Source organism: Narcine bancroftii, chromosome 2 (genome assembly GCF_036971445.1).
Source record: "Narcine bancroftii isolate sNarBan1 chromosome 2, sNarBan1.hap1, whole genome shotgun sequence".
Classification (NCBI taxonomy): domain Eukaryota; kingdom Metazoa; phylum Chordata; class Chondrichthyes; order Torpediniformes; family Narcinidae; genus Narcine; species Narcine bancroftii.
Genome location: NC_091470.1, coordinates 145212978 through 145239943, shown reverse-complemented (window position 1 = coordinate 145239943; position 26966 = coordinate 145212978). Strand labels below are relative to the sequence as shown.

The 26966-nt window shown below is 44.0% G+C and overlaps 1 protein-coding gene across 1 annotated transcript in view; it reads left to right on the top strand.

Annotated features, from left to right (window-relative positions):
• The window catches only part of eno1a (enolase 1a, (alpha)), a 43785-nt gene extending 17538 nt beyond the window's left edge, over positions 1-26247 (top strand). The window contains 8 exon segments of the mRNA XM_069918395.1: positions 612-681; positions 2284-2417; positions 8428-8650; positions 14757-14954; positions 16914-17115; positions 22315-22423; positions 23952-24010; positions 26001-26247. Coding sequence (XP_069774496.1) covers positions 612-681; positions 2284-2417; positions 8428-8650; positions 14757-14954; positions 16914-17115; positions 22315-22423; positions 23952-24010; positions 26001-26070 — 1065 coding nt within the window. The 3' untranslated portion in view covers positions 26071-26247.
• The last annotated feature ends 719 nt before the right edge of the window (positions 26248-26966 follow it).

Below are 26966 nucleotides of genomic sequence, written 5' to 3'. Positions count from 1 at the left end.
GGTGCTTTGGATGGTGCTCCTGGGCAAGCTTTTCATAGCCAAGTTGAAATTGAAAGGGTTGTGTTCTGATCATTTGATCTCTGATTTCTATTAATCTGTGACATTCTTTGAAGAGCCTTGTTCACTGAAATTGGAAAAACTGAATAGAGCAAATGAGAAACAGCAAAGTATTCTCCCACCTCTCTCAAACATTGAAGACTTGTTTTTAAGATTCTTCATCATCTTTCCAATGACTGCACTTATTGGCCATCCTTCTCCTCCCGCTGATGTTGCTCGACCTGCTGAATCCCTGCAGCAGTTTGGAGATGCTGGAATTGGGAGCTACAAACTGTCCGTGCTCTCCTCCGCTTCATTCAGAGTTGTGGCCATTCAAGTCCACACGCACCACAGCTTGCTTCCCTCCCACCACCAGTCATGTGCTGTCATCCCAGGGAATCCGATTCAGTGCTGTAGGAAACTGCGCCTTTTATTCATTCTCAGTCATCTACAGTTAACGGCAGAGATAACACTGTGTTACCTTAATCTTTTTTAATGGTTAACTTTTTCTTGAAAGATCATCTGCAAAATGGGCATCGCTCACTGTCTGACATTGCTTTTTTCCTCCCACACAGAATGTCAATGTTTGTGAGCAGGAGAAAATTGACAAGCTGATGCTGGAGATGGACGGCAGTGAGAACAAATGTAGGTGTGCATTCTTCGTGTGATGAAACTTTGCCAGAAGGCCCCATGGAATTTGTCTCTGCCGTAGCCTCATTCACTCATCACCTTGCTCCTCTTTCACCTGCCATTGTTTGTCAAAGATGGCTTCTCCCTCCCAAACTCGGATAATAAAAGACCTTATGCTCTTCATCTAACAGGAGGGGCCCAATCAATTACTTCACCACCCTGAAAAAAAAATTCTGATATTGCTGGGAGTCTTGAGCGGGCTCATGACATTGTAAGACGGGGATATTTTTCCATCCCTTGATGAAGGGCTCAAGCCAGAAACGCTGGTTATGTATATATATTTTTTGCTACATAAAGGACTCTGTTTGGCCAGCTGAGTTTCTCCAGAATTTTGTGTTTTTTACCTCACTACATTGTCACCCTATCCAGATGGAATCTGGACAGTGAGTATCAGCATGGATTGTGGGTGAAGAGGTTTGGGTGGTGGAGTTGCATTCAGTGGCAACAGCCAGATTAGATTCGTGTATTTCTTCCCCACCCCTTGCTTTTGAGGAGTTTTGTAAACAATGAACAGGCTTGGAATTCACATAAAAATCACGTCCTGTTGATTCAGAATCAATGTCGTTGGAGCCATATTTTCTGGTTGGTATTTGGAAATCCACTCCCAATGTGAACTGTTTTTGAAGTTTGAGATGTGCCTAACTCAGTGGTTCTCAACCTTTTTCATTCCACTCACATCCCACTTTAAGTAATCCCTATGCCACAGGTGCTCTGTGATTGGTCAGGGGTTGCCAATCAGGTGGTATGTGGGTGGAACGAAAACGTTTGAAACCCACTATTTTAATTGTCCCTAATTGACTCGTTATGTGCGCGGATTCGTAACTCCACAGGAAATGGGCCAATAACAATTTTTCTCAAACAAAATATTTCAGTAACAATTGGGTCTCGAGCAGTGATTCTCAACCTACCCTTCGCACTCAGACCACCCAAAGCAGTCCCTTACTAATAACATAGGGATTACTTAGTGGGATGTGAATGGAAAGAAAAAGGTGGAGAACCATTGCCCTAACTCGTCTCATCAGCTCGTCTCCCTAAATAATTGCTGTCAATAGACCTCATTCCCACATTGTTATTTCATGGTTATTTCTTTTTGTGGATAAGAAGCAGGATCTGTATATTTGAGATGATCTTTTTCTAATTTGAGTGCTGCGAGATGACAAGTGCCAGTAAAATTTGGGAATGGTAACTCCAATTGACTCCAGTTTTACATTGATGTAAAACGAAGTTTTTACAGCTGTGGCAAGCAATGGGCCACTCTGGGGGGGGGGGTTGGGGGGCTCAGCAGGATTGAACCCGGTCTTGATTGCTGGCTGCAACAGTGTTGAGCTAGCCATGGCGCCCCACACTGCCTTTAACAGCTGTTGCCTGCTTCCCCCTGGGCTGATGGCTTTACACGGCCCACTGTCGAACCTCCGTTCTGGAGATCATGAATCACTGCACAGTGCTGTCGACTGGAACACTGGGAGAAACTTCCAGTGATTGGGGAAAATTGCATTGAAATGATATGAACTGATTCATTGCACTTGTCATAATGTGTGTTCTTTGTTTTTTTTTTAGCTAAATTTGGTGCCAATGCCATTCTGGGCATTTCATTGGCTGTGTGCAAGGCGGGTGCTGCAGAGAAAGGAGTCCCCCTTTATCGTCACATTTCCAATCTTGCAGGCAATACACAGGTCATCCTGCCTGTCCCGGTAAGCTTCAACCAGATGGTTAGACAATACTTTCCAAGTGAAAAGTGAGAGGGGAAATGTTTAAAGTAAGTATATAACATTTTTTTTGGAAAGAGCAGTTATCTGCTTTCCACAGACAGTGGGACTGTTGAAGGACTGTTAAAACAATTCTTTCTTTTTATGGCTTTAGTTTACTAAATGTCAGAATGATACAAAGAGATGGGGATTGTATTAACAATGATTAGCATAAAAAGACACACACATCGAGCAACATATGTAAACTGAGTCTCCCAGTCTCTTAAAGCCCGAACACGAAAAGGAATCAAATTTTATCACAAAAATATCCTCCTAACTAAGAAATAAAACAAAAAAAAAGAAAACAAAGGCTGAGCTTCCATGTTTCAGTGGTTAAACAATTATTTTGTGGTTAATTCCACTTCTCCACACACCCAAAAAAAATTGTTGGAAAGGATCAACTTGCATCAAATGAAAATGTTGAATAAATGATCTCTGTGTTTCTTCAAATTTGGGAAGGGTCAACAGCACCACTTGTAATTTTTCTTAAATTTAAACGTGCTCTAGCAGGTGGTTCAGGGTCTTTCCATTTGACCAGAATGGGTCAACTGGCTATTAATGCAATCACATGACAAGCTGAAGCAGGGAAGCGGCCAGAGTCCAAGACTGGTCGTCCAAAAAGTGCAGTCGTTGGACGAAGTTGGTGGTCAATGAGCAAAACTGCTGAAATAATTTCAAAAATATCCAATTTTTTTTTTTCTTGGAAGGGCGGGACCATAACGTGTGTCAGGGAAGCCACCTCAGAATGATATGTCACAGATGGGGTTTATGGAGTTGGGGAGGGGTGGGGGGTGGGAAACCTACTCTTTGACTCTCCTATTTAGGAATAATATTTTAATTTTAGGTAGCAGCTCCCAACCCCTTGGTCACTACTGTGAAGAGTAACAAAATCAAACAGGTTCTCCTCTCAATAGGACACCATTCCGTCTTGGAATTGGATCACCATTCCTGAAGGAAGCATCAGTGGTTTAAATCCTGCAGCACCCATCCTGATATCACTGAAGAAATCTCCATCAATCGGACGGCAATAGTTCTAGAAAGGCTCTTATCAGTGATAGCCACATCCCTTTATTTTAAGAAGACTCTAGTTGCTTTAAACACTAGTCCGTGTTTCCTTCCCAATGAGCTGAATAACCCTGAATTCTGATTGTGTTACACTGTTCTTAAAATAACTTGAATTTAATCAGTGTCTTTAATGTACCAGAGACTGCGGGAGCACAATGGATCAGAATATGGCACTGAGCCACTCTGGAAGGCATTGGGCTTAATCAGAGAGGTCAGTGTTGAGGAAGGAGTTCTGGTGTTCAGGATGTGGTAGATGAAGTTGCAACTGCCAGGGGTGGAGTTGTTCAATTCGGGAAAGACTGAGATTTGTATAATGTTCTATTTGCCAGACTTCAGGACACCATTAGATTGTGTTGAAGTCCAGAGACCCAAACTGAAGATTGATAGGAATGGAAATCCCACAAGGCTTTTCAGATTGATCTTAAAAGCCCATCTTCATTTGACCCAACAATGCCTCTGCCTCTCTGTTGTGAAGACAGAAGACAAAGGAGATTGAATATTTGCCCAGTCGTCCACTTCTGTAAATGAATAAATTTTACAATTCTTTCTTTTTGTGGTTTCAGTTTACTAAACATCAGAATGATACAAAGAGATGGGGACAATTTGCTGATTGTGGACGTTGGTTTTGATTTTTGCTTCATGATTAACGAACAGCAAATTCCCTTTGTGCCCCCTGAACTGATCGATACCATTGCAGCCAAGTGCTGATCTGTGAAGAGCACAAATCTTGTCTAATGTTACAAATCCCCAATGCTGAAGCTCATTAATGTGTTGGGGAGTCTCTCTGGCTCTTCAAATGCAATGTTCCCTGCATGTAGCCTACTTGGGCACAGACAGACGAAACAACTGTACTGTTTTAATTAGGGTTTAAAATTGTTCCCACCAGTCTTGAAATATGATCCCCATTTGCCAAAATTAACTTGGAATCGATTCCTTTGGACTGCATTCAAACGGTGCTGAATGACTTGATTTAAGGATAGGGCTTACTGGAAGGTTCTCCATTTGTTTTCCTTCTCCCTGATGAATTGTGCTACCGGAAAATATATGTAAACGTGTGCAGTTCCTACTGAATGGGATCTCCCCGGAGTTTTGTCACGCTGTGCTGAAATGCAGTGATAAGGCAGGCCAGGATGAGAGTGAGGTTGCAATGACGCATGTGGGAGAGGGATGGGGAACCAGCATTCAAGGTGAACAGTAACTTCATGTTGATAGAGGAAAGGAAGATGATACATGTCGATCACTCGGGAGGGAATTGTCACCCCCCGCACCCCCATGGCCAGGGCTGACGATGCCAAAAATTAGGTTTTATTATGATTGCAATAATGTCTTAGGAAAATAAATTGAAATTCAATAATGTCTTCTGCCATTGGGTGGCAGCAATCTCCAGGACAGTCCCAACATGCCCAACGGCAGTAATTGGATGTTTAGTTTTAAATATTTTTAATTAATTATATTTTTTAAAATTTAGACATACAGCACAGTAACAGGCCATTTTGGTCCATGACACCCAATTTACTTCCATTACTAGTTTGTTGCCAGGTCTTCTTCAGGTGTTGAGTTGGGGGGAAAGATTCAACAGTTTAGGACTTTATTCCTTGGAGCTTAGAAGAATGAGGGGAGATTTGATAGAGGGATATGGACAGAATAAATGCAAATAGACTCTTCCCATTTAGATTAGGAGAGATAAATACAAGAGGACGTGGCTTTAGGGAGAAAGGGGAAAGGTTTAGGGGGAACTTCACTCAGAGGTGGTGGTGTGGAACGAGCTGCCAACTGACATGGTAAATGCAGGCTCATTCTTTATTTTTAAAAATAAATTGGATGGATACGTGGATGGAAGAGGCCTGGAGGGTTGTGGACTGGGTGCAGGTCGGTGGGATTAGTTTTGGCACAGTTGAGAAGGCTGAATGACCTGTTTTTTTATGCTGTAGAGCACACATGTCAAATTGTGGCCCGCGGGCCAAATTTGGCCCGCAATATAATTATATTTGTCCCGCAAGATCATTTCAAAAATGTATTAGAGGTGGCCCGCCTGCCCTGTATCGAGAACCGATGCTGTTTTTTGGTAATGTCACCCCCACCATCCTCCCCCTTCATTGCACATCCTTCCCCATTGTAACACGAGAAATTGTAACAAGAGAAGTCTGTCGATGTCATCAGCCGGCAAGCCAGTTGGAAGGCTCCCCGCACAACTAGTCACTTCTCCCACCTGTCGAGCGGTGCGGTGGATTGGCGAGTGCCTGTGATTTCCTGTCGGCGCGATGGGCATGGCAGGCTGCGCACGGCCCCCGGGCAGCGCGAGCCCCGCGCGACTGGCACCGGACAGCCCTTCCACAGCGCGAGCGCACTTCTCCCGGTCACCACGGCCTTCAGCGCTTGCACCCGTGTGGACCCCAGGGACGGCTGGTTTGGCCCTGCACGTGAAGAGAGAGATGGTGGCTGTCCGCAAAGGCTGATCGGCAGCGCGCTGGCCTGAGTGGGTGGGTAAGCAGGGGTTGGCAGAGGGTGTAGGTGAGGAGTAATGGGCAGGGGAAGTTATGGTGATGCGAGGGGCAGTTAGAGGGAGGGATGAGTAGAAGGAGGGGTGGAGAGGGAAGAGGTAAAAGGGGAGGGGCAGGGTGAGTAGGGGAGGGGTGATTAGAGGGTGAGAGACGGGTAGAGGGAGGAACAGGTTAAGGGGAGAGGCAGTAGAGGGGTGTGTATAGGATGGGGTGGGTAGAGGCAGAGCGAGTGGAGTGAGGGGTGAGTAGAGGTTGGGTAAAGGACTGGTCAGGTAGAGGGATGGTGGGTCGAGGGTGAATAGAGGCCTAGAGCCTGAGGAGTGAGCAGGAAATGCTGAGTCCTGATGCAGGCCAAAATGGACACAGCCTGTGAATGCTGACTACATCTCCACAGGGACCAAATAGGTCTCCCTCAGGTCAAGCAAAGGGTGAACTTGAGCTACCTACTCCTGACCTGTAACATTATCCTCCTAAAGTTATATCCTAAAGTTTAACATTACATATGTTGAAAGAAGAGAAAACATGCAGATGTTGTTGAAAATTTTCAATAAATATTTAGTTCAGCCCTCGACTTAGTCCAAGTTTTTAATTTTGGCCCTCCGTGAATTTGAGTTTGACACCCCTGCTGTCGAGTATCAGCTCGTATTTCAAGTACCAGGCAAGCTGGCTCCCCCACCAGGTTTGCCTGGTGCAGAGGGTGGCTGGACATCCTGTAGGATGAAAATCGAGACATGTCAAAGGGCAGATAAACCCTCTCATAGGGTCAATAGCCATCTAGCAAACACGTGCCGTGAAGCGCGGAAAGGACATCCCTTGCATTAAAACTTGGTCTGGCCATTTGCTGCAACAGAACTTGTTGCCTTGGACCTCACTGCTGCTAGATCCTGGAGGGGTCTGGACCTGTGCAACTCCTACTCATCTAAATCCATTGACACTGTTCCTTTCTGAGGAGGGTGGGTCTGGACCTGTGCAACCCCTATTCATCTAAATCCATTGACACTGTTCCTTTTTGAGGAGTGGGGTATCCTCATATCGAACCCCACAAACTGACTGAAAGCAGCCATCATCATCCTATGGGATGGATCACCAGAAGACTGTTCGGGATGTATCGCCAGAAGACCGTTCTATCCCTGGTACGTTTTGAATGGTGGGAGGAAACCAGAGCCCCTGGGGAAAACCCACGCAGACACGGGGAATACATAGAAATTCCTGACAGACAGCACAGGATTCAAACCCCAGTCCTGATCACTGGTGTTGCACAAACTGCTATGACAATTGTACCACCCAGAGGCGTTTGGAAGGCATTCGATACTTGACACGAGCTGGTCGACATTTCATTCAAAAGTCTTGGAGCCACTGACATGCATCAAAGCTACTTTTGGGAAATGGGAGCCATATTTCCAGCAACATCCGTATTCTAGTCAACAAGTCTCCAATATGGTCCAAACCTCAGCCAGTCCCTCCCAATGTCAGTTGTTGATGTGAATGATATTTAGGTTTGGAACCCAGTCCCAGGTCTTGAAAGTTGTAGGACAGTACATCACAGAAACAAGCCCTTCAGCCCCACCATATCTATGCTGACCATTCGGTACCCGCCTGCACCATCTCATTGCAATCACTTGGTCTGTCAGCTTCACTGTATTGACTGTGTTAGCATTAGTAAAAATACTACTTCAATAATGTGAGTCCTTCCATCACTTATCAAGGCTTTGTGGAATGAAACACTAAAGTCTGCACACGCTGTGATTGTGGTAAAAACAGAACAATGCCGGGCATGCTCTGCAGGTCTCACATTGTCCAATGGAGGTAAAGATACATTATGGACATTTTGGGACCAACCCCTTCTTCAAGGTATGAGCAAAGATCTGGAAGCTGCAAGAATTAAGACTGAAGATTGGCCGGGGAGGAGTTCAGACCAACAAAAGGTGTTAATTGGATTCGATGAGAGAGGTGAAAAATGATTTCAGTTCTGTGACCGGCTGAGTTCCTCCAGCATCTCTGTTTTTTTTTCTCCTCTCCTTGGGGAAAGAGAAAGTAGTTTTCATTTGCTCTATTACTATGACCCAAACATTGCTTGGGATTCATGGCAGCCATTGTACTGTAAAATGTCCTCCATGTTGTATTGTGAATTTTAACATATGATTTTAATGTATGAACGAGCTGCCAGCTCAAGAGGTGAATGTGGGTTCAATTAACATTTAAGAAGAATTTGGACAGGTACATGGATGGGAGGAATTTGAAGGGCTGTGGACTGGGTGCAGATCAGTGGGACTAGGAAGAGACTAGAAGGGGTGAAGGTACTTTTTCTACACTGTAATGTTCTGTGGTCTATAAATTTCTGTCCCACCTGCTGAGCAACTGCTTTAACATTTCTGTGCTCATCTTTCAAGGCTTTTAACGTGATCAATGGAGGCTCTCACGCTGGTAACAAGTTGGCCATGCAGGAGTTCATGATCCTGCCGGTCGGAGCTGCCAACTTCAAGGAGGCAATGCGCATTGGTGCCGAGGTGTACCACAACCTGAAAAGTGTCATCAAGAGCAAATATGGGCAGGATGCAGTCAACGTTGGTGATGAAGGTGGATTTGCACCGAATATCTTGGAAAACAAAGAAGGTAGGGTGCTTCAAACAATAAAGACACCATGTGGCAGATGCCAGAAATGGGAGCAACATTTTGGAAATAGTTGGTGTCTGTGGAAAGGGAGGCAATGATCAGGTTAATATATTTCCATTTATCTGGTGAAGTTAAAATCAGTGTCTGGCACAGCGCAGTAAATGTGATCTTGCCAGGTGTACTGGTACCTTTGAGTCTGCAGCAAGTCAGAATTTCAGAGCAGTGGACATGGGTTTCTGGCCATAAACTCTTGCCTCATTTTTCTACAATTGATCATGTGTTGTAAACATTTCTCGGGTCTTGCAATGGTTTACAACTGGAATGCACTAATAATAGTTCCAGCATTTTAGTTATTTGTTTAAATTGTGGGAAGCTCTTTCAGGAAATGTGAAAATACCACAAATATGTGCATTCTTGGCAAACGATTTCGATCTATGGTGGTACAAGGAATCTAACAGAAAACCGAGCTTGAAATGTACACAGCCAACAAGGCAAGTTTGTTTCCAAGTGCAGTTATTGTGCAACTTCAGGGGAATGAAGAAGTCCAGTTTATTGCCATCTAATTGTAAAAGTACAACCTGACAAAACAGTGTTCTCCGGTCCTCCAACAAAACACACAGACACACAACCAGACATAGCACATGTGGCAGACAAACAATACATGCAGGTCAAGTATTCATACATACAAATAAATAAAGTTTTGTGAATATGGGAGTCTCAGAGGGTCAGTGTGATCAGTTCCTTTGGTTGTTCATCATTCTCACTGCCCATGGGAAGAAGCTGTTCCTCAGCCTGGTCGTGCTGGCTCTGATCCTCCTGTATTTCTTCCCCGCTGGGAGCAGCTGAATGATGCTGCGTGCAGGGTGGAAGGGGTCCCCAACGAATTTGCACGCCCTCTTCAGATTAAGACTCAAGACGAAGTGATGCAGGACAAGGCAACTGAAAAGACGATGAGATAAAGAAATGGGTAAAACAAAAAAAATTTGTTTTGGCCCTTTAAGGAGCTGAAGGGGAATTTCGACTTTGACTCTCGTGCATTTGGCCAGACTGCACTTCCACCAATGCAGTGTTCCCTTTGTACTCATTGAAATGTCAGCATAGATGAAGTGCCCGGTCTCTGGAATGGACAATGAACTCAGCCATCCGAGTCTGAGGCAAGACCGCTTCACTTGAGGAGCCAACATTCAGTCTAAGACGTTACCCTTCACTTTGAATCACTTCTGAATGGCCTGAGTTTTAATATCAGAAGCCTGCAGTTGGGTTTTATGCTCTTTGTTATACAGGCTGTCCCTGGCAAATGCGTTCCACTTGTATGGGCGTCCATTCACATGGATTATTCACAAACAGATTTTTAGATGCACATTTTCTTTAGAGGATTAGAGTTTGCAGAGCAGTGCAAATGCAGTAACAAGTGGATACACTCTGGTTTTCTTTCATGTTTAAATTGTGCGGAGAAGGTTTGAATCTGGCTTGCATTTGTAAAATCCACTAAAATCACTCCATGGTGATTGTACCTTCACAGCACTTCCATAAAATGGCATCAAAAGTTCACGACTGATCAGAAAGGATTACGAACCGAGAGAAAACATACATCTGTCCTGCTGACGTCAGACTATTGAATGTTGCAGGAGCTCGCCTGTGTGTAGGGGTGACGACATTGGGCAGTTGTAACCTGGAGACTGCCTGTAAAGAAAGTTATTCAGTATGTTTCCAACTCCTGTTGAACTGTCGCTGCTTCAACTGATCTTGGCTGAGTCCCAGCACTGCAAATGTGGCCTCCTGAAAGAAGGCTGACCTGGTGACCTAGTTACTCATCCTAATTGCTGAATCTGCAAGCCTTTCAGCTGCTGTCGACTGATCGTAGCTCACTGCTATCATGGGTCACAATTCAGGGAGTAAATGCTCCCCATTAATGTTCTGCCGATAAGTTTTTTTTGCAGTGGCAAATGCTAATTTATGACTATTTGGTGAAGTTGGGCAGTTAATCATTCGAAGTTTTAGAATGGTAAATTGCCCAAATATTTGAACGTAGTAAAATTAACTAAATATTTGTGGTTACAACAGACCCCCAAGGCAAGAGGTCTCCCCATCTTCCCTCCTGATCCTCCGGTTATCTGAACTTGTGAAAACTTTCTTAAATTTGAAAACAAACTCACAATATCCTTTGGTTTTTTTCCATTTAATATCCATAAGATCAAGTACAGTAGAGAAATGTTATTTTAGTGCATACACAATTAAAAAAAAACGTTATCCGGCACCTCTGGATTGGTAGATGTCGGATAAGTGTGCTTTCCAGTTGTTTGAGACTTACTCTGACAATGCCAAACTAATATACCTGCATAAACAGTTAAAAAGAAAAAAATAATTGAGGCTGTATTTGCACTGAAAAAAATTTCACTTGCATGAATTTATAATCCTTAAAGCATTTTACTTTAGCTTCAGTCTTGTTCTTTGAAAATATTTAACCAATGCTGCATCTGCAGATTCCTCCCCCTCCACAGAACTGCCTGAAAGGCAAACATTAACTTTAAAGAGAATTAATTCTACCCCACCCCCCACCCCCATTACAGATAAAACCTCTGACCAGGGCAACTCTTACTAAGCAGGAATAAGGAGACCCTTTAAGAGAGTGACCCCAATGGCGAGTGGCATCAACCAGCTCTTCATCCTGGGCGACAACTTTATTCAAACAGCTGCTACGAGCAAAGCCTGAACATGGCCTTCCCTCTGCTGGCCATGAGATTTATGTGTTACCTCAGAGAACATTAACTTTTACAATTTTAAACTTGTGTATTTTTTTTAACTTGTTATTTTTTTCTTATTTATTTTCATTTATTTACATTTTTTGGTGGTTGCTTGAGTCTGCCAATTGCTTGAATTTCAAAACCAAGGGTTTTAGTATAGATAGATACATTTTAAAAAGATTAATAATCACACATCATTTTGCAAGGAAAACTTTCCCTTGAATTTGCCATTTCTAGTACATCTATCTGTTCAGATGTGGAGATATCACACTTGGGATCAGAGCACTGGTCAATCTCCTATTTAAAGATTAATCCTCTGTACAAGGATTTAGCAAGTTGGCAGTTTGACAGCTACAAGATATTATTGCATTTGGACTCTGGAGAATGTCAGCTGCTATGATTGGTATTTCTTTTGACATCTTTAAAAAGTAACACTCAATATTACTAACACTCAATATTATCAAAAGTTGAACCTTCATGAAAACTCTGATTGACCAGAGAGGAAGTCAAAGGCACAATGAACAATTGGCCAGTGGTGACTCGCTGATACATTGTTATACTCTATATGAACTAACTGTGTTTTTTAGAACTACCAGTTGTTGCTCCTGTGAATACCCATTTTTATTTGTGTAAATTGTGGACAGTATTAAGTTTTCCAGTGAGTGCCCATGAGTTTAAAGGGAGCAGGAAATTTACAACACTTTGTATCCCTAGTTCTGCCTGCACATTCCACTTGCACTCTGGGACCCCCAGGAGTAATGAGGGAGCTGGGTGCAGACGACTGGGATTTCCAGACAATTGGATGCCTGATTCTGTTCATATTTTTACTGCTGTGTGAAAAGCATGGGATGTTGAGTGATCAGTTGATAATTTGGTAACTCAGCAGGTAAACCAGCTTTGTGTTCCAGATTAATGACCTGGCTTCCAGCAGTAATAGCTAACCCAAACTCTGCCTTTAGTTGCCTTGCACGTGAAGATGTTTCCCAATTTACGCCTAAAAGATTCTGCTCTCCAGAATATGTCTCCTGGCTGCAGACTCCTCAACCAACAGGAATATCATCAGTTGTATGAAACTCCCCAACCCTGAAGAGCACATTTCGGCTGACAAATTGTTTCAGTGATCATTCACCAGTGAGAAAAATCGGAGGAAATAAATCAGGTGGATTATTTACATAAACTGATTTTTGTTTTTGCATTGGCATTTTTTTTTTAGCGGATTAAAGTTTCCAGAGCAGTGGATATATTCTGGTTTTCTTCCAAGTTTAAATTGTACGGAGCAGGTTTCAGTTAGGCTTGCTGTATGTAACCTTGGGATCATTTCAGTGGTACTTTTAGCCTGGATTCAGCAGAAAAATTGCAGCTCATGTTTGTGTAATAGATTAAAAGCAGCAGGTTTTTAATAATTAAAGAATGCACCTTCACTAAACTGGTGCCAATTGCAATTTCTCTTGACTGCTCCACATTGAGGAATGAGTTGCTTGGTGCCTCGGGAGCCCCAGAGCTCCCAGTGTCCAGGTGTTGGTCATTGATGTCTGGCAGGTCAGTTTGGTTGCTGCAGTGGCAGGCAGCACTTTTTGTCTCCGGAAGAAACATCTGCCATCGTTGACCATGTTGCAATTCAGCAAACCCCGTATCGATGCTGTCCACGTGTGATCTGGTGAACAGCCAGGCTGGTTGGTGATCGTGGCAGAGAGGAGTGGTTCTTAAATTGGGTGCATGAACCTTGTCTCTCTGAGGTTTGAGAGGCAGGGAGAAAGTGGGGGAAAGACTCATTGGCAACTGAGTAATGTGTAGAATTCTGATGTAAATAATTTGCAAATGAAACACTAGATATTTTTACTCCAAAAGATTCCCTTTCTCCATTGCCAATGATGTTCCACCATGTGTCACACAAACAGTTGGAAGCTGTTCATGTATTTTTAATTCTAGGAGAGAAATAGTTGTTCCAGCATTACAGTGAGGCAGCTCTGGCTTGTGGGGGAAGAAAGGACTAGTGTGGCTTGACTTTCATTGCATCAATACAATGCATGGCCTCTCCTGCTTAACCCTTCAAAGTCCGGGTGGCTTAACATCGTAAGTCAGAGGGCTGTGACCTCTTCAAGACTGAGCTGTGACCTGACTGGGAATGCAAGTTTGGCTGGGAACTGAGGTTCAGCTGCAATGACATGATCAGTTCTGATGGGGAACTGGAACAGGACAGAGAGGCATTTGTTTCAGAGTGTTGGTCCTCATTAGTGTTCAATGCTACAGGTGCCTGAGAAATGCCAGTTCACGAAGATGTAAAAAGTTTTTTTTAAACTTTATTTATACAACAATTAACCATAAACATGAACGTTATTTTATATATCTATATATATATAGATATATAAAAAGAGAAAAGAACCCCCCCCCTTCAGCCAACTCTCCTAAGGAGAGCCATAAAGAAAGAAAGAAAAAATATTAAAGAAAAATTAAATATACATATTAAGATCTAATCAATGTAAATTGAAGTGTAAATATTCTGAATATAATGACCACTTATTAATTAAAAAATTATAATTATCGCGCAAAACATAGGTAATTTTTCCCATTATTAAACAATATTTCATCTCATTATGCCATCTATTAATATCAATCATATTTGTATCTTTCCATGTACTAGCAATACATTTTTTCGCTACGGAAACCTGAGATTAATTTTCCAAAAAACATGTCCATCCCCAGGCTTGACTGTGTCCCCAGGATTGACTGTGTCCCCACCACCACCCCCACCCCCCACCAGCTGAGCCTCTTGGGCAGAAAATTCCTAAGATTCTTTAGACATTGGGTGGGAAAAAATTTCCCCTCTGCTTTTGGGTCTCCTGAAGGCTGATCCCTTGTTTTGCCGCGGTCTCCAGTTCCAGACCAGAAGTCGCAGGTGACAGTCGCAAAGTGATGGCAAACAGGAAAATGCATCATCCAGCATTTCAAGCTCTGTTGGTAACCAGGACGAGAAACTCCAGCTGAATCTCCTCCAAACCAGATGTGACTTGCAGCTGTTTCAACTCCCTCTTCAATCCTGGATGAAATCCAAGAGGGTGCTGAGGGCAAGAAAGGTCTCGGGCATTGAAGGTTTCCTGATTGTTGAGATCAGGCGTCTGTGCAACTTCAGAGAGTGCTGGAGGCAAATCCCTAGGCACTCGGCGACTCTGAAGGAACACTCTTTTGCTTCCCTTTCTCTGGAAGGGGTGGCAGGCAGTGCCCAGGGTGATTCTTTGCCTGCCTTATGGCAATAAAGTATATTATGTATGTCATTTTTAAATGTATTAATCAGACGGCAGTAAAAGGAATCTTGATTTCTCTGGCAAGATCGTGAAAACTTGGATGTGACTGTTCTCTTGCAGCTTTGGAACTGCTGAGAACTGCCATTGACAAAGCCGGCTACGCAGACAAGGTTGTGATCGGCATGGATGTAGCAGCGTCCGAGTTCTTCTGTAACGGGAAGTATGACCTGGACTTCAAATCCCCACCCAATCCTGAACGCAATGTCACTCACGACAAACTCATTGAACTCTACACAAGCTTCACAAAAGGTTACCCTGGTAAGCACGATCCCCATCAATTCCCGCCGTGATTGCAGTGTAGCCAAATGCCATTTGTGCGTTGCCAAGGTTGGGGACGGGAAGCCATTTGACTCTTCTTTGCCTTTCATTGACGTCATTGGTGACCGAAACCTGGCATAGCTCCTGCCCCTTGAAGAACTCAACAATAATGAAGCAGCAGTGATTTATTTTCCCCATAATATATTTATTGGACATCAAAGTAACTTCGTTTACATCATATGGATTTCAGTTATGCCCCTCTCCCTTTTTAACGGTAAAACCAATACACATAAACATGAATATGAAGTAAATCAATATTTCCCTATACAACTGGAACATTATAAAAAGTTAGCAACAAAAAGGTTTTTAAAAATCACACATTCAGATCACCCAGTCCCTGACCACCCTGGCTCATTTCCTATAATATTGTTAACCATTAATCCTGCAATAGAGGACAAATGCAAGAGATGTAATGTCTCCCCTTGCCACCTCAGTCAGTGCCCCAAAATGTTCTGGAGCACATGATCCCAAAATACTTGGGTAATTTGCAGTCAATTTGCCCATTTGACTGAAATATTTGGTATTATTGACACAACTCCTTAAATTCACTGCAGAAAAACATAATTTACATCTTTATCAAACAAGTGCCTAATTTTATTGCATTCAAGGTGTCCCTCGATTACACAATAGATTAAAGATGTCATTTTCCTCATTAGTCTGGAGAAAATCAAATACACATTCAGAGGGAATTTATTTCGTAAATGGCAGCCCTTTGTGTTATTTCTCAGAATTACGAGTGCTTACAGAGGAAACATTTGATTGTGTGGTGTGTGTAGTAGCATAATTGGTGATCCATTGTGAAAGCAGGAATGTGGGATTGGAGTAAGTGGGTGTGAGTTGGTCAGCATTGGCTCAGTGGGCAGAAAGGCCTGTTTCTTTGCTGTCTGCTCTTTATCATTTAATTTTTTTTTTAAAATTTGGCCATGCAACTTGGTAACAGGCCCTATGACCCCATAGGTTTTTGAAGGGTGGGAGGAAACTGGAGCACCCGGAGGAAACCCACATGGACGTGGGGAGAAAGTTCAAGCTCCTTGCAGACAACGCCAGATTCAAACCCGGGTCACTGACTCTGTCATCCCAATGCTCAAAAGGCCCAACTCATCCATTCGATCTCCTTGTCCTGTTAGTTCCTTATTGAAGTCCGAGAGAGAAATGGTGTGGAAAAGTATCCTTTGCTCACCAAGCCAGCTCCAACCATTAACTGTCCATTTTACAGGAATCGCCCATCAATCCCATTTAAAAAAAAAAAAAAAAAAAAAAAATTCTCTGCATATTCCACCAATCAACAACACTCTCAGGACCACCTGCAGGAGCCAGTTCACCTCCCAACCCTCACACCTTTGCAATGTGGGTGGAAACGGGAAATTTGTTCTGGGTTGTGGCGTGGGAGAAGGGGACCCCAGAGACTGCTGGTCAGGTAGCAACATCAGAGGGGCAGATAATCATGGAGCTTGTCATGTTCTCATTCAAAATGCAAGGAATCATTGATTGAAAAGTGGATGGAATTTTATCATGTACTTATTCACCAGGACTGGACATGTTACTTGAACATTTTCCATCGGGAAGAAGTGATCTATTTCAGACTCACATGAATAGATCATGCAGTAATGGGAGAAATATCTTGAGTGTTGGAAGTTTGGTTCTCATTTTGAATCTGACTTAATGTGCCTTGTGGTGATTGCAAAGACATAACTTGTAGAAGCCCCAGTTCTTGGTGGATTTTTTGTGCTCAGAACTTGGGGATGGGGAAAAGTGGAAGGTATCCAAGGTGCTCAGGGCACAAAATAGGTGGGGGTCGAGATAGTTTGACTCCACAGTAGGGAAGTCCTAATGAAGCTAGGAGATGGATGGGCTGAGTGGCCTGGCATGCTAGCATTGTTCTTGCTGCTCACCTTCCAGTTGTCTCCATTGAGGATCCATTTGACCAGGATGACTGGGAGGCCTGGAAGAAGTTCACGGCAAAGACTGATATCCAAGTGGTTGGAGATGACCTGACAGTGACAAACCCTCAGCGCATTGCCAAAGCGGTGCAGGAGAAAGCCTGCAACTGTCTACTGTTGAAGGTGAACCAGATCGGCACAGTGACAGAGTCCATTCAAGCGTGAGTTCACCTTTAAAATCATGGGTTTATTATTGTACGCCGTGCCCACATGCGCCTAAATTCTTTCCGACTGCAGTCGAACAGGTCCCAGTGGGAAAAATAGATAAGAGCACAGTGAAATTCCAAAAAATTTGGACTGCTCAGGGATTGGGTCAGTCCAGATTCTCAGGAGGTACTTTTAAAATCCAAATTTAAAGAGAATGAAAAGGCAAATTTTGATAGTTTATTAAGGAAACATTTTTTTGGATAAAATACCAAGTACAAAAAAGAAATAATTTTTTTCTTGCATTTCCATGACTTCCATGTGGTCTCTTATTGCCACCAGAGTGCATATATGTGCACACAAAAGCTGCAAGTTTTTGAGAGGTTTATTGCAGTGACCCCAGTGAAAATAAAGTGACCAGCAATATTGCAGTTAGTCCTTTAGCAGTGTTGGAGCATCAAAGGGAGGTTTGTGAGTCTGATAGCTGTTGGAAAGACCCTATTCTCGAACCTTTAAAAGATGCAAAAACTTTGGACACTTGTATGGAGCCTTTCAAAGTTGGAGATTCGCTGTCAAGGGCCTGGTGAGGCACAATTCTGCCAGGAATGAGAGTTCTGGACCAAGATTTCAGAGATCAGAGCACCAGTGCCACTAAGGCTTCCACTTGGAGGGAGAAACAGTGTGGAAACAGGCACTGCTGACCAAGTCCTGATGAAGGGCTCAGACCTGAAACATCGGCTATTCTTCCCCCACCCCCCCCCCCCCCAACCGATGCTACTCCACCCACTGAGTGCCTCTGGCAGGTTACTTTTTGCTCCAGATTCTAGGGTCTGCAGTCTCCTGTGTGTCCTCTCACTTCTGTCTTACCATGAAGGAAATCTCCGATGCTTTGCCCAGCTCCCCAGTGCAGACCCACAAGACACTGAAGGTGTAATTACCTTGTCAGTTTAAGGATGAATTGGGATGTGAGATGGTTCAAGGTTCCTTTTATTGTCAGGTAATAGTAGATTAAAAATGTAACATTCATAATTAACTTTGCTCTCCATGTTACAGACAGTCACCATTATTATTGCCTGGAGTCACTTACAGTCCAAGAAAGCAAAAAAGTCCCTTCCAAGATACTGTGTCCTTGGACTCATTTTCAGCACTCCCTTTGTCTCTGCAGCTGCACAAACGACTTATCGGCAGCCCGAGCTCCAGATCCAAACCTCCATCCTTCAGTTGCCCAAGGCCCCTCATCCTCAGCACCTTCTCGAATCCCAGCTTCGATACCAGTCTCTGGCAGCCCACATCCTGTGTGGGTCCCCCCCCAACAGCAAGTCGCCCGCAGGTGCTGTGGGTCCCTCAGCCACCGAGCCCCTCACTCGTCCGCTGGCCGCCTTCCCTGTCAGGTCGTCTCCTATACTACACCTCAACAGGGGAATGTTCTCCCTAATACTGGTGAAACACGATCGACTGCAGACACTGTGATTGTTGTAAAAACACAGAAATGCTGGAGGAACTTGGCTAGTCTTTTCAGCATCAAAGCATTGCCGACGTTTCGGGCCTGAGCCCTTCTTCCTGCACTGCTTCCCTGGAATCTACAATCCCTCACCGGCACTGTTCGCACTGGCAATGATGTCCAATAGCTGAGTGAAAAATATTAATCCCACAAAAATTCCATGAAAATTGCATCACTGCTGCCTTTCATTGATGTTTTTGGGAGGAAAATATCCACCGCTATTGTTTGCTTTGTTGAACTTGATTGTCAGGATTTATTTTGGTGCACCTGCAGTCACTCTTCAATGGGGGAAATGCAAAATTTACCAGCATCTGGGATGCAATAAGGTCAGAGCAGTGACTGACAAAGCTCAGATATCCCCCCTGAAGTATTAAACACTAAGAATATTCACTGTGGGAACCAAAAAAAAATTGTATCTGTGAACTTCAGAGAACCATGGAACTGGTTTGTTCTATTGTCAAAGCTCTCCTTTCAGTCCTCTTGTCTGACGAGTTGTACAGCATGGAAACTGGCCCTTCAGCCCAACTCATCCCTGCTGGCCAAGAATCCCATTTCCTTCGACTCCTTTCCTCTCCAAGTGTCCATCCAAAGCTTCTAATTGTACCAGCCTGTTCCACCACCTCTGGCTGCTCATTCTGTGCACCAGCTATTGGCTGTGTTGGGAGGGGGGGAAATTCTCCTCTGATCACCTTCAATTCTTTCCCCGAATCTGCACCCTCTAGTTTGAGGCTCCCCCACCAGTGAGCAGGCAAACCAGGTCATGGATAATTTTTTTTTAAACTGAGGCTACAGAAGCTGGAAACTTAAATTAAAAACCAGAAATGCTGAAAACACTCAGCAGGTCAGGCAGCCTCTATGGTGAGAGTTAATGTTTTGGGTCTGGGTCCATGAGGGAGACGATCCACACACTGTGAATATCACTTTTTAAAAATATTTTATTTATAATTTTTAACTTGTATCACATCAATTATAACATATTCATACAGAAAGTATATAATGAGTTATTGTTAAACTCTCTGAGGAATGGCTTGAATTACGAACTGCAGTTGTGAAAGTGCTTCCATTGATGGGAATTGGCTGCATACTGTCAGTCTGTGCATCTATCGACCCTCAGGATCCCCACCACCCAGGCATGCCCTCTTTACAGGAAGGAGGCACAGGAGCCTGAAGACACACACCCAACGGTGCAGAAACAGCTTCTTCCCTCTCCGCCATCTGATTTCTGAATGGACAATGAACCTATGGGCATCACCTCTCTTTCAGTTATTGTGCATGACCTACTTTTTTTTAAATCTTGTCTTTACGGAATTGTAATTTTATAGTAACTTTACACCACACAGCCTCTAAAAAACAAATTTCACTATGCATGTTCATGACAGTTAATCTGGTTGTGCCACTTGCATCTATCCAGTGTGGTTCCATAAATGTTTACTAATATCCAGCTATTACTATGAACATGTTTCAGCTGCAAATATTTGCTCATGGCCTTTTCACAGTTAGTACAGAGCGATTTCAGTATTTGAACAAGAATTAACCAACTTAATCTCACTCTTGTTGCTTCCTGTGTACAGAAACATCAGGGTAAGTTGCAGTTTACATCTTGTATGGCCTGATTCTGCCAATCTCTCTCTGACTGTCCATAGTTAGAAATAAACTCCATCCAAGAGCCAGTCCTATCAGATGTGGTGTGTAATACGGAGACTGTCGGATCTCTGCCCACTCCATAAATTGCAGCACTGCATAAATAACTGGGAGAGGGTTGAGGCAGTGCTGAATGTAGCTGGGTTATATTGGTCAGAGCAGAGATTGGTTTACCAGCCAGTATCTGTAACCGAGGCAAACATTCGTGAGCTGCTGATGTGTGCACTGGCACCATCTGGTGGTTGCATTGGGTTCTGCAGATCAGCTGCCTACTTGGGCCAGGAAAAGCGATTGCACTCTCCATCCGATAGAATTAATATCGATTTCTCCAGTTACGGTTAAACCAGTGGTTCTCAACCTTTCTCTTCCCACTCGCGTACCATTTTAAGTAATCCTTACGCCATTGGTGCTCTGTGATTGGTAAGAGATTGCTTAAGGAGGTATGTGGGTGGGAAGGGAAGGTTGAGAATCACTACTCTAGAGCCAATTGCTACTGAAATATTTTGCTTGAGAAAAATTGTCATTAGCCCATTTCTTTGAGAGTTATGAAACCGTACACATAACGAGTCAGTTAGGGACAATTAAAACAATGGTTTTCAAATTTTCTCTTTCCACCTACATGCCTTTACTAATATCAGACCATCTATGGCATAGGGAATAAATACTTAGTGGTATTTGAATGGAAAGAAAAATGTTGAGAACCACTGAGTTTTACCAACCACCACCCCCCCCCATCTTCGTCCCCCATCACCTTCCCCCACCTCTGTGTGTCTGCTGCTCGCAGACTCGATGCTCACCTTTCCTTTTAACATATCCGATTAACACTTTTTGTTTGTGGTTCTGCATTCTTCACCCCCCTCCCTTCCCCTTTTTTCTCTCAAGCCTTTAATTCAGACACCTGCCTGCTTTTTGCTTATACCTTGAAGAATGGCTCAGTCCTGAAATGTCAGCAATATACTTTTTATGGACGCTGAAAAGACTGGCTGAGTTCCTCCAGCATTTCGGTTTGTTTGTTACTTTCTGAGTCTGAAGTATTTAAGTAATCTGGTGACTGGAATCTGATTTGGTCTTTGGCCAAACAGGAGAAAACTGGAGTGTTCTGTGATTCTCTGACTTTACAAGGCAGCCATCAGTCCCCTTCTATCTCCAATGGTTGAAACCCACCACTCATTCTGCAGCTCAGCAGGTCGTGCCTCCTGAAGCACAGATGGTGAGGAGTTCCTGCCTCTCCACCTCTCTCCCCCTGGTGAAGCAACCCAGAACCAGGGTGTAGGATAATTGCGGGGATTCAGCACGGGGAAGTTGGGTTGAAGGGCCTGTCTCTGTGATGTGCAACCATGGCTCTGGCAAAGATTGCAACACCAATTTTGTTTCTCTGAATAAATTTGTACCTTTTTAATATTTTTATGGAGCACATTGTCTGCAAAGTGGGGAGTAAAGTGTGTGTCTGTGCATTTTAACATGGTTTCCCTGAATTAATCCTGTGGATCACTTCAGAATTTCACATCGATTTTTATTTCAGTTTTGGAAATGACCCATCAAATTTTCCCAATGGACAAGAACTGAGCTTTGAATTTGTGATTTGAACTCATCAGATGGTTCAGGGAAAACAATGGGGGTGGGAGAAAAGGTGGGGAAGGGGATTGTAGGAAATTAACAAAGTTTATATCGATGCTGTCTGGTTGGAGATGGACTGCGAGGTGTTCTTTGCATGTGGCCTCAACCTGACAGTACACAAGGTCATGTGAATGGGGTCGAGATTTGCCACTGGGAGGTCATTGCTGTGGCAACAGGCAGAGCCAAGGTACTCAAAACAAGATTGTAAATTTGACACAGATTTTTTTTTAATTTCAAAAGTTTACCAACCAAATCAAAAATTCCTGTTGATGATCTGGGAAGCGGCTTGTGCCCCAAGCATAACCCCCCCCCCCCCCCAACCCCAACCCCTGGCCATCAATGGTGGCCCGTGAGTTTGCTGCAGGTGGTTCTGAGTAAGGAAAGCAATGCACAGAAGTTGAGAATCATTCAGCTGGAGTGTGATTGACCCCACAAGATTCTTGTTCCTCTTTCTCAGCTGTAAGCTGGCTCAACAGAATGGATGGGGAGTGATGGTGAGCCATCGGTCCGGTGAGACAGAGGATACGTTCATCGCTGACCTCGTCGTCGGACTGTGCACTGGTCAGGTAAACAAAGGGGGCAGCTCTCCATGGATTTTGAATCTGGATGGAAGTCGGCAAAAATCTCAAACCTTGATGTGCAGTTTTTCAAAATGGGGGAATGAGACAACTGATTTGCTGCTCTGACTTGAATGATCGAAGCGCGCACGAGAAAATTTGAATGCAGAAGGCAAACATCTCAACTTTGGGCACCTGCGCCCACTTCCTGTTTGAGACCCGGCTATTGGGAAATGAGATGAAGGATTTCCTGTTGCGATCCACCCCTGCCAATGTGGCAGTACTTCCTTGGAACTTGGGCTTGGGTCACAGAGACTGCACCTGTCAGTTCAAGGTCACAGTCCAGCGAGAGTTCACTGTTTGAGATTCAACCCATTGTCATGGAACAAAACTAGCACCACATGACATGAAATTGCCTTTGTCTGTCATTAAGTAGACAGGTTCGCCATCAGCAGAAATTCCCTGAAGCAGCTCTTGCAGTCAGAGAAAGAGAAGCAAAAGTGAGATCTTTCCCACAACCCGTCAGAGTGTCTGTGAATTCTCCTGCACACCCCAGCCACGGGGATGATGCAGAAGGGGGTGAAACCTGAGTGAATTGAGAGTGACCTGCCAGCCCTCTTTCCCCCCCACCCCCCCAATCTTGGCATTTTTGCACATGAAAATAATTATAATTGTACATAAAAATATGAGTTTCCTGGCAGCCTAGAGCAGACATCAATGTGTCTGTCCGCTGAGAACTGTGGGTCCCGGACTCTGTGCCCTGATACTTCACTGATCAGTGGGCCAGGTAGTTGGAGAGACCCATTTGCACCATCTCCCTTCTCTGCTTTTGTTCTGCCTTTAACTTTTTTTCTACCCCACCTGTTCTCATCTCCACAGTGTTCTTGGAGAGTCCTCTTCAACCACTCAAGCTCCAGTGTGGATGAAAAGCCCAGGCCACTTCTTGAAAGGAGTGAACTATGTTTGCAATTCCCTGAAGCAAAGATGTCCCATTTGTTTTTAAGAAGATTTGAAACCTCCCCCTTGCAGGTTGTTGCAAATGTGAGATTGCGGATGGAAGAAAACTGGAGTAGCAGAGTGTGGGAGAAACTCGGAGGGTGAAGGCAACAGACAGTCGACATCAGGCCTGATCCGTTCACTGTCCGCTGCTTTCCATAGATGCTGTCTGACCTGCTAAGTTCCTCCAGAACTTCATGTGTCAACTGCAGTTCAAGAACTGTATCCAAGTTCTTGGTGCTCTTTGGGGATTTTATTTTTGTACAAGTAGAAGTGTAATAATTTAAAAATATTTTTACATTATTTTTAAATTTAGACATACAGCATGGAAACAGGCCCTTCTGGCCCACGAGCTCGTTCTTCCCAATTCTTCCCCCTATACATTTTGACGGGTGGGGGAAACCCACGTGGACACGGGGAGAACGTACAAATTCCTGACACAGGGCCGGGTTCAAACCAGGTTCGCTGGCTCTGCAGCAGTGTGGTGCTAACCATGCCACCCACACAAGACTAAATCTTCACTCTTTTAACCTGTTCTCAGATCAAGACAGGAGCACCTTGCAGATCTGAACGTCTGGCCAAGTACAACCAGTTAATGAGGTGAACAATTTACGAACTGCCTTTTCATATAATTTCCCCGATGTTTTTATATATAAAAAATCAGAGTGTGGGTGAATTGTTAATTTATTCGAGGTGAGCACCGACAACAGTTGCCTCTCATTCAACTTCATGGTTTATTGTTTCAGCAGGCAATGAGATCATCCACAGAGGTCTGGTGTGTGAAGCTTGGCAGATTTCTTTCCCTCAAGTGTTCGACCTGTGCTCATCCACAGTGACTGACATGAACAAGTTTTTTTTTAATTACAGGTTCATTTTTCTAATTAGTAGAATTTCTATTCTGCAGCGAGCATTGTGGGATTTGGACTTGTGTATCTTGGTCAGTTGTCCAGGTCAAAGGAAATGTTCAGCAACATTAATAGCCAAATATTTACAATTGAGATGTAATTAATTAAATTATTCTGGGTGGGGAGTGAAGGACAACAAAACCCCAAGTTGTCTTCATCCCCGCAGAGAGGATGAGTCACAGAGAGGTAAGCAAGAAACCTGCCAAGGTCTAGTGCAGTACACCAAGTGCTGCAGGGACACATCCATGGGAGGTCACAGGCATGAGCCCTTACTCAGGCAGACGCTCTCATGAGAAGGTGGGGGAGGGCAAAGCAAACAGGTGATGGGTGGAGACAGGTGGGGAGGAGAGGGGGAGCTGAGAAAGATTGCTCTGATCAGAGAAGGAATGGGTGGGGAGCTGAAGGAAAGGAGAGGGACTGATGAGGGAAAGAGTGATAAGGGCAAGAAAACAGGGGAGGGGGAGTGAATGGAAATTGGAAAGTCTATCTTGATGCCATCTGGTTGGAGATGGCTGAAATGGAATCCAAGGGTGGCATTCCAATTTAAGAGTGGCCTCCAACTGTCCATGGTCTTGAGTGATGCGTGAGGCCACGGACAGACAACGTGATGTGGTTGGCCACTGGGAAGTCAGTGTGACAATGAGTTATGACCCCACCTTGTGCAAGTACCTACCTCATTTTTGGCGCATCCGAAGAAGGGCTCTAGAGCGAGATGTCGACTTGCCCGTTCCTCTCCATGGATGCTCTGTGACCTGCTGGGTTTTGCACTTTGAACAGTGATGCATTTTGCCTCTTCCTAATCATTTTAAAATGTAGATGTACAGCTCGGTAACAGTCCCACCTGCCCATGCCCCCCAAATACCCCAATTAACCTGCAAACCCTGTATGTATTTGGAGGGGAGGAGGAACCCCCACATAGATACATGGAGAAGATGTGAGCTCCTTACAGATAGTGCCAGATTCTGAACTGGATTGCTAGCCTTACATGAACCGTGCTGCCCACAGATAGACCTGTAACAGTTTTGCATGTCTTGAAATACTCCATATGTGAAAATGTTGTGGCTTTTTAATGCAGCAAAACTTCTGCTCACACCGTCTTGGGCATGTCCTTCAGCACTTAGGGGGGGGGTTGGAGGGTAAGAAGGGTAGTCCATGTCAATGTTGAAGGGATGCTGGGGTGTTAGTCTCCAGACCCAACCCCCTGAATGAGGCAGAGGGAAGTGGTCCGGAGTGGGACTTCTACCACCATCCTTCTCGAACATCTTCAAAATGATTTAAAAATCCAAACTTTAAATCTATCACTTGTTATTCAATATCTGAAAAAAAAATTCCTCACCTCTGAGAGGTTGGCAAGGCTGGAATTCATCACCCGTCCCTCCTGCCTGCTGGGAAATTGCAGAAGATGGTCACAAGTCAATAGTATTGCATTGATCAGTAGGCCAGGCAGGTAAAGATGACAGATTCTCTCCAATGAAGGGCATTTGGGGACTGATGACATTTTATAAAATCCAATAATTCAAAGTTCACCTTTAATGATAGTGTGTTTGCCATTTAATTTGTGACTGAGTTTTATTGAGGATGTCTTAGACCATGTAAGCACCTTCCCCTTGTGTTCTGACCACTGATTGCATTGCCAGTGTCTAATGTAGGACATTAATTCTTTGTTTTGAAACTTCTCTGAGCAGAATTGAAGAGGAGCTTGGGAAAATGGCATGCTTCGCAGGCAGGAACTTCAGGAACCCTCTTGGCAACTAGACGGGTGTTGGGTTTCCACCTATGGATCCAGTGTGTGGGAAAAGCTTTGACTTTCTGTTCCACCTGAGGCAGAATTGCCACTTGTCCTTGACTTGTTGCTGTTAAGAGTGATAATTGTACCAGGGAGGTCATGTGTGAGGTGTCTTCCTCTGGAGAATAAAATCATACAAGGCTTAACTCAACGAGTTTGTTTTGGGAGGAGGTATTCATCTTTTTACAACTGCTACAATATCACTGTCTTGAACGATGGGTATTGTGATATTGTCAGGTTGTACAACTCAATTTCAAGTTAATTTATCATCTGATTGTACAAGTACAACCTGATGAAACCAAGTTTGGTCCTCTGTGCAAAACACTGCAAACACGCACACAGACATAACACATCCAGGCAATGATATGTGTAGAAATAAATATCAACATAAATATTATTGTGAAATAAATAAGTCACAAAGGGTTTGTCTGAGCCATTCAGCATTCATGCAGCCTGTGGGCAGAAGCTGTTCCTCAGCCTGGTGGTGCTGTATTTGATACTCCTGTATCTCTTTCTCAATGGGAGCAGCTGAAAGATACTGTGTGCAGGGTGTGTGACCGCTCTGCTGCTCTTGTGCTCCTATGGACTGACCTCCAATCCATTTCTCTGCAGCAACCATAATGCAGCCAGCCAGGACGTTCTCAATGAGAACTCCTGTAGAAGGTTGATGGAATGATGGCTGGATGCCTTGCCTGCCTCAGTTCTCGCAGGAAGTACTGTTACACCTTCCTGATAAGTGAGGAGATGTTGTGTCCAGAATAGATCACTTGTTAACTTGGTGTTCTCTCTCCACCACTGAGCAATTAATGTGTTGTAGAGGGTCCCAAGTCCTACTGAGGAGGACACTCATCTCCTTTGTCTTGTC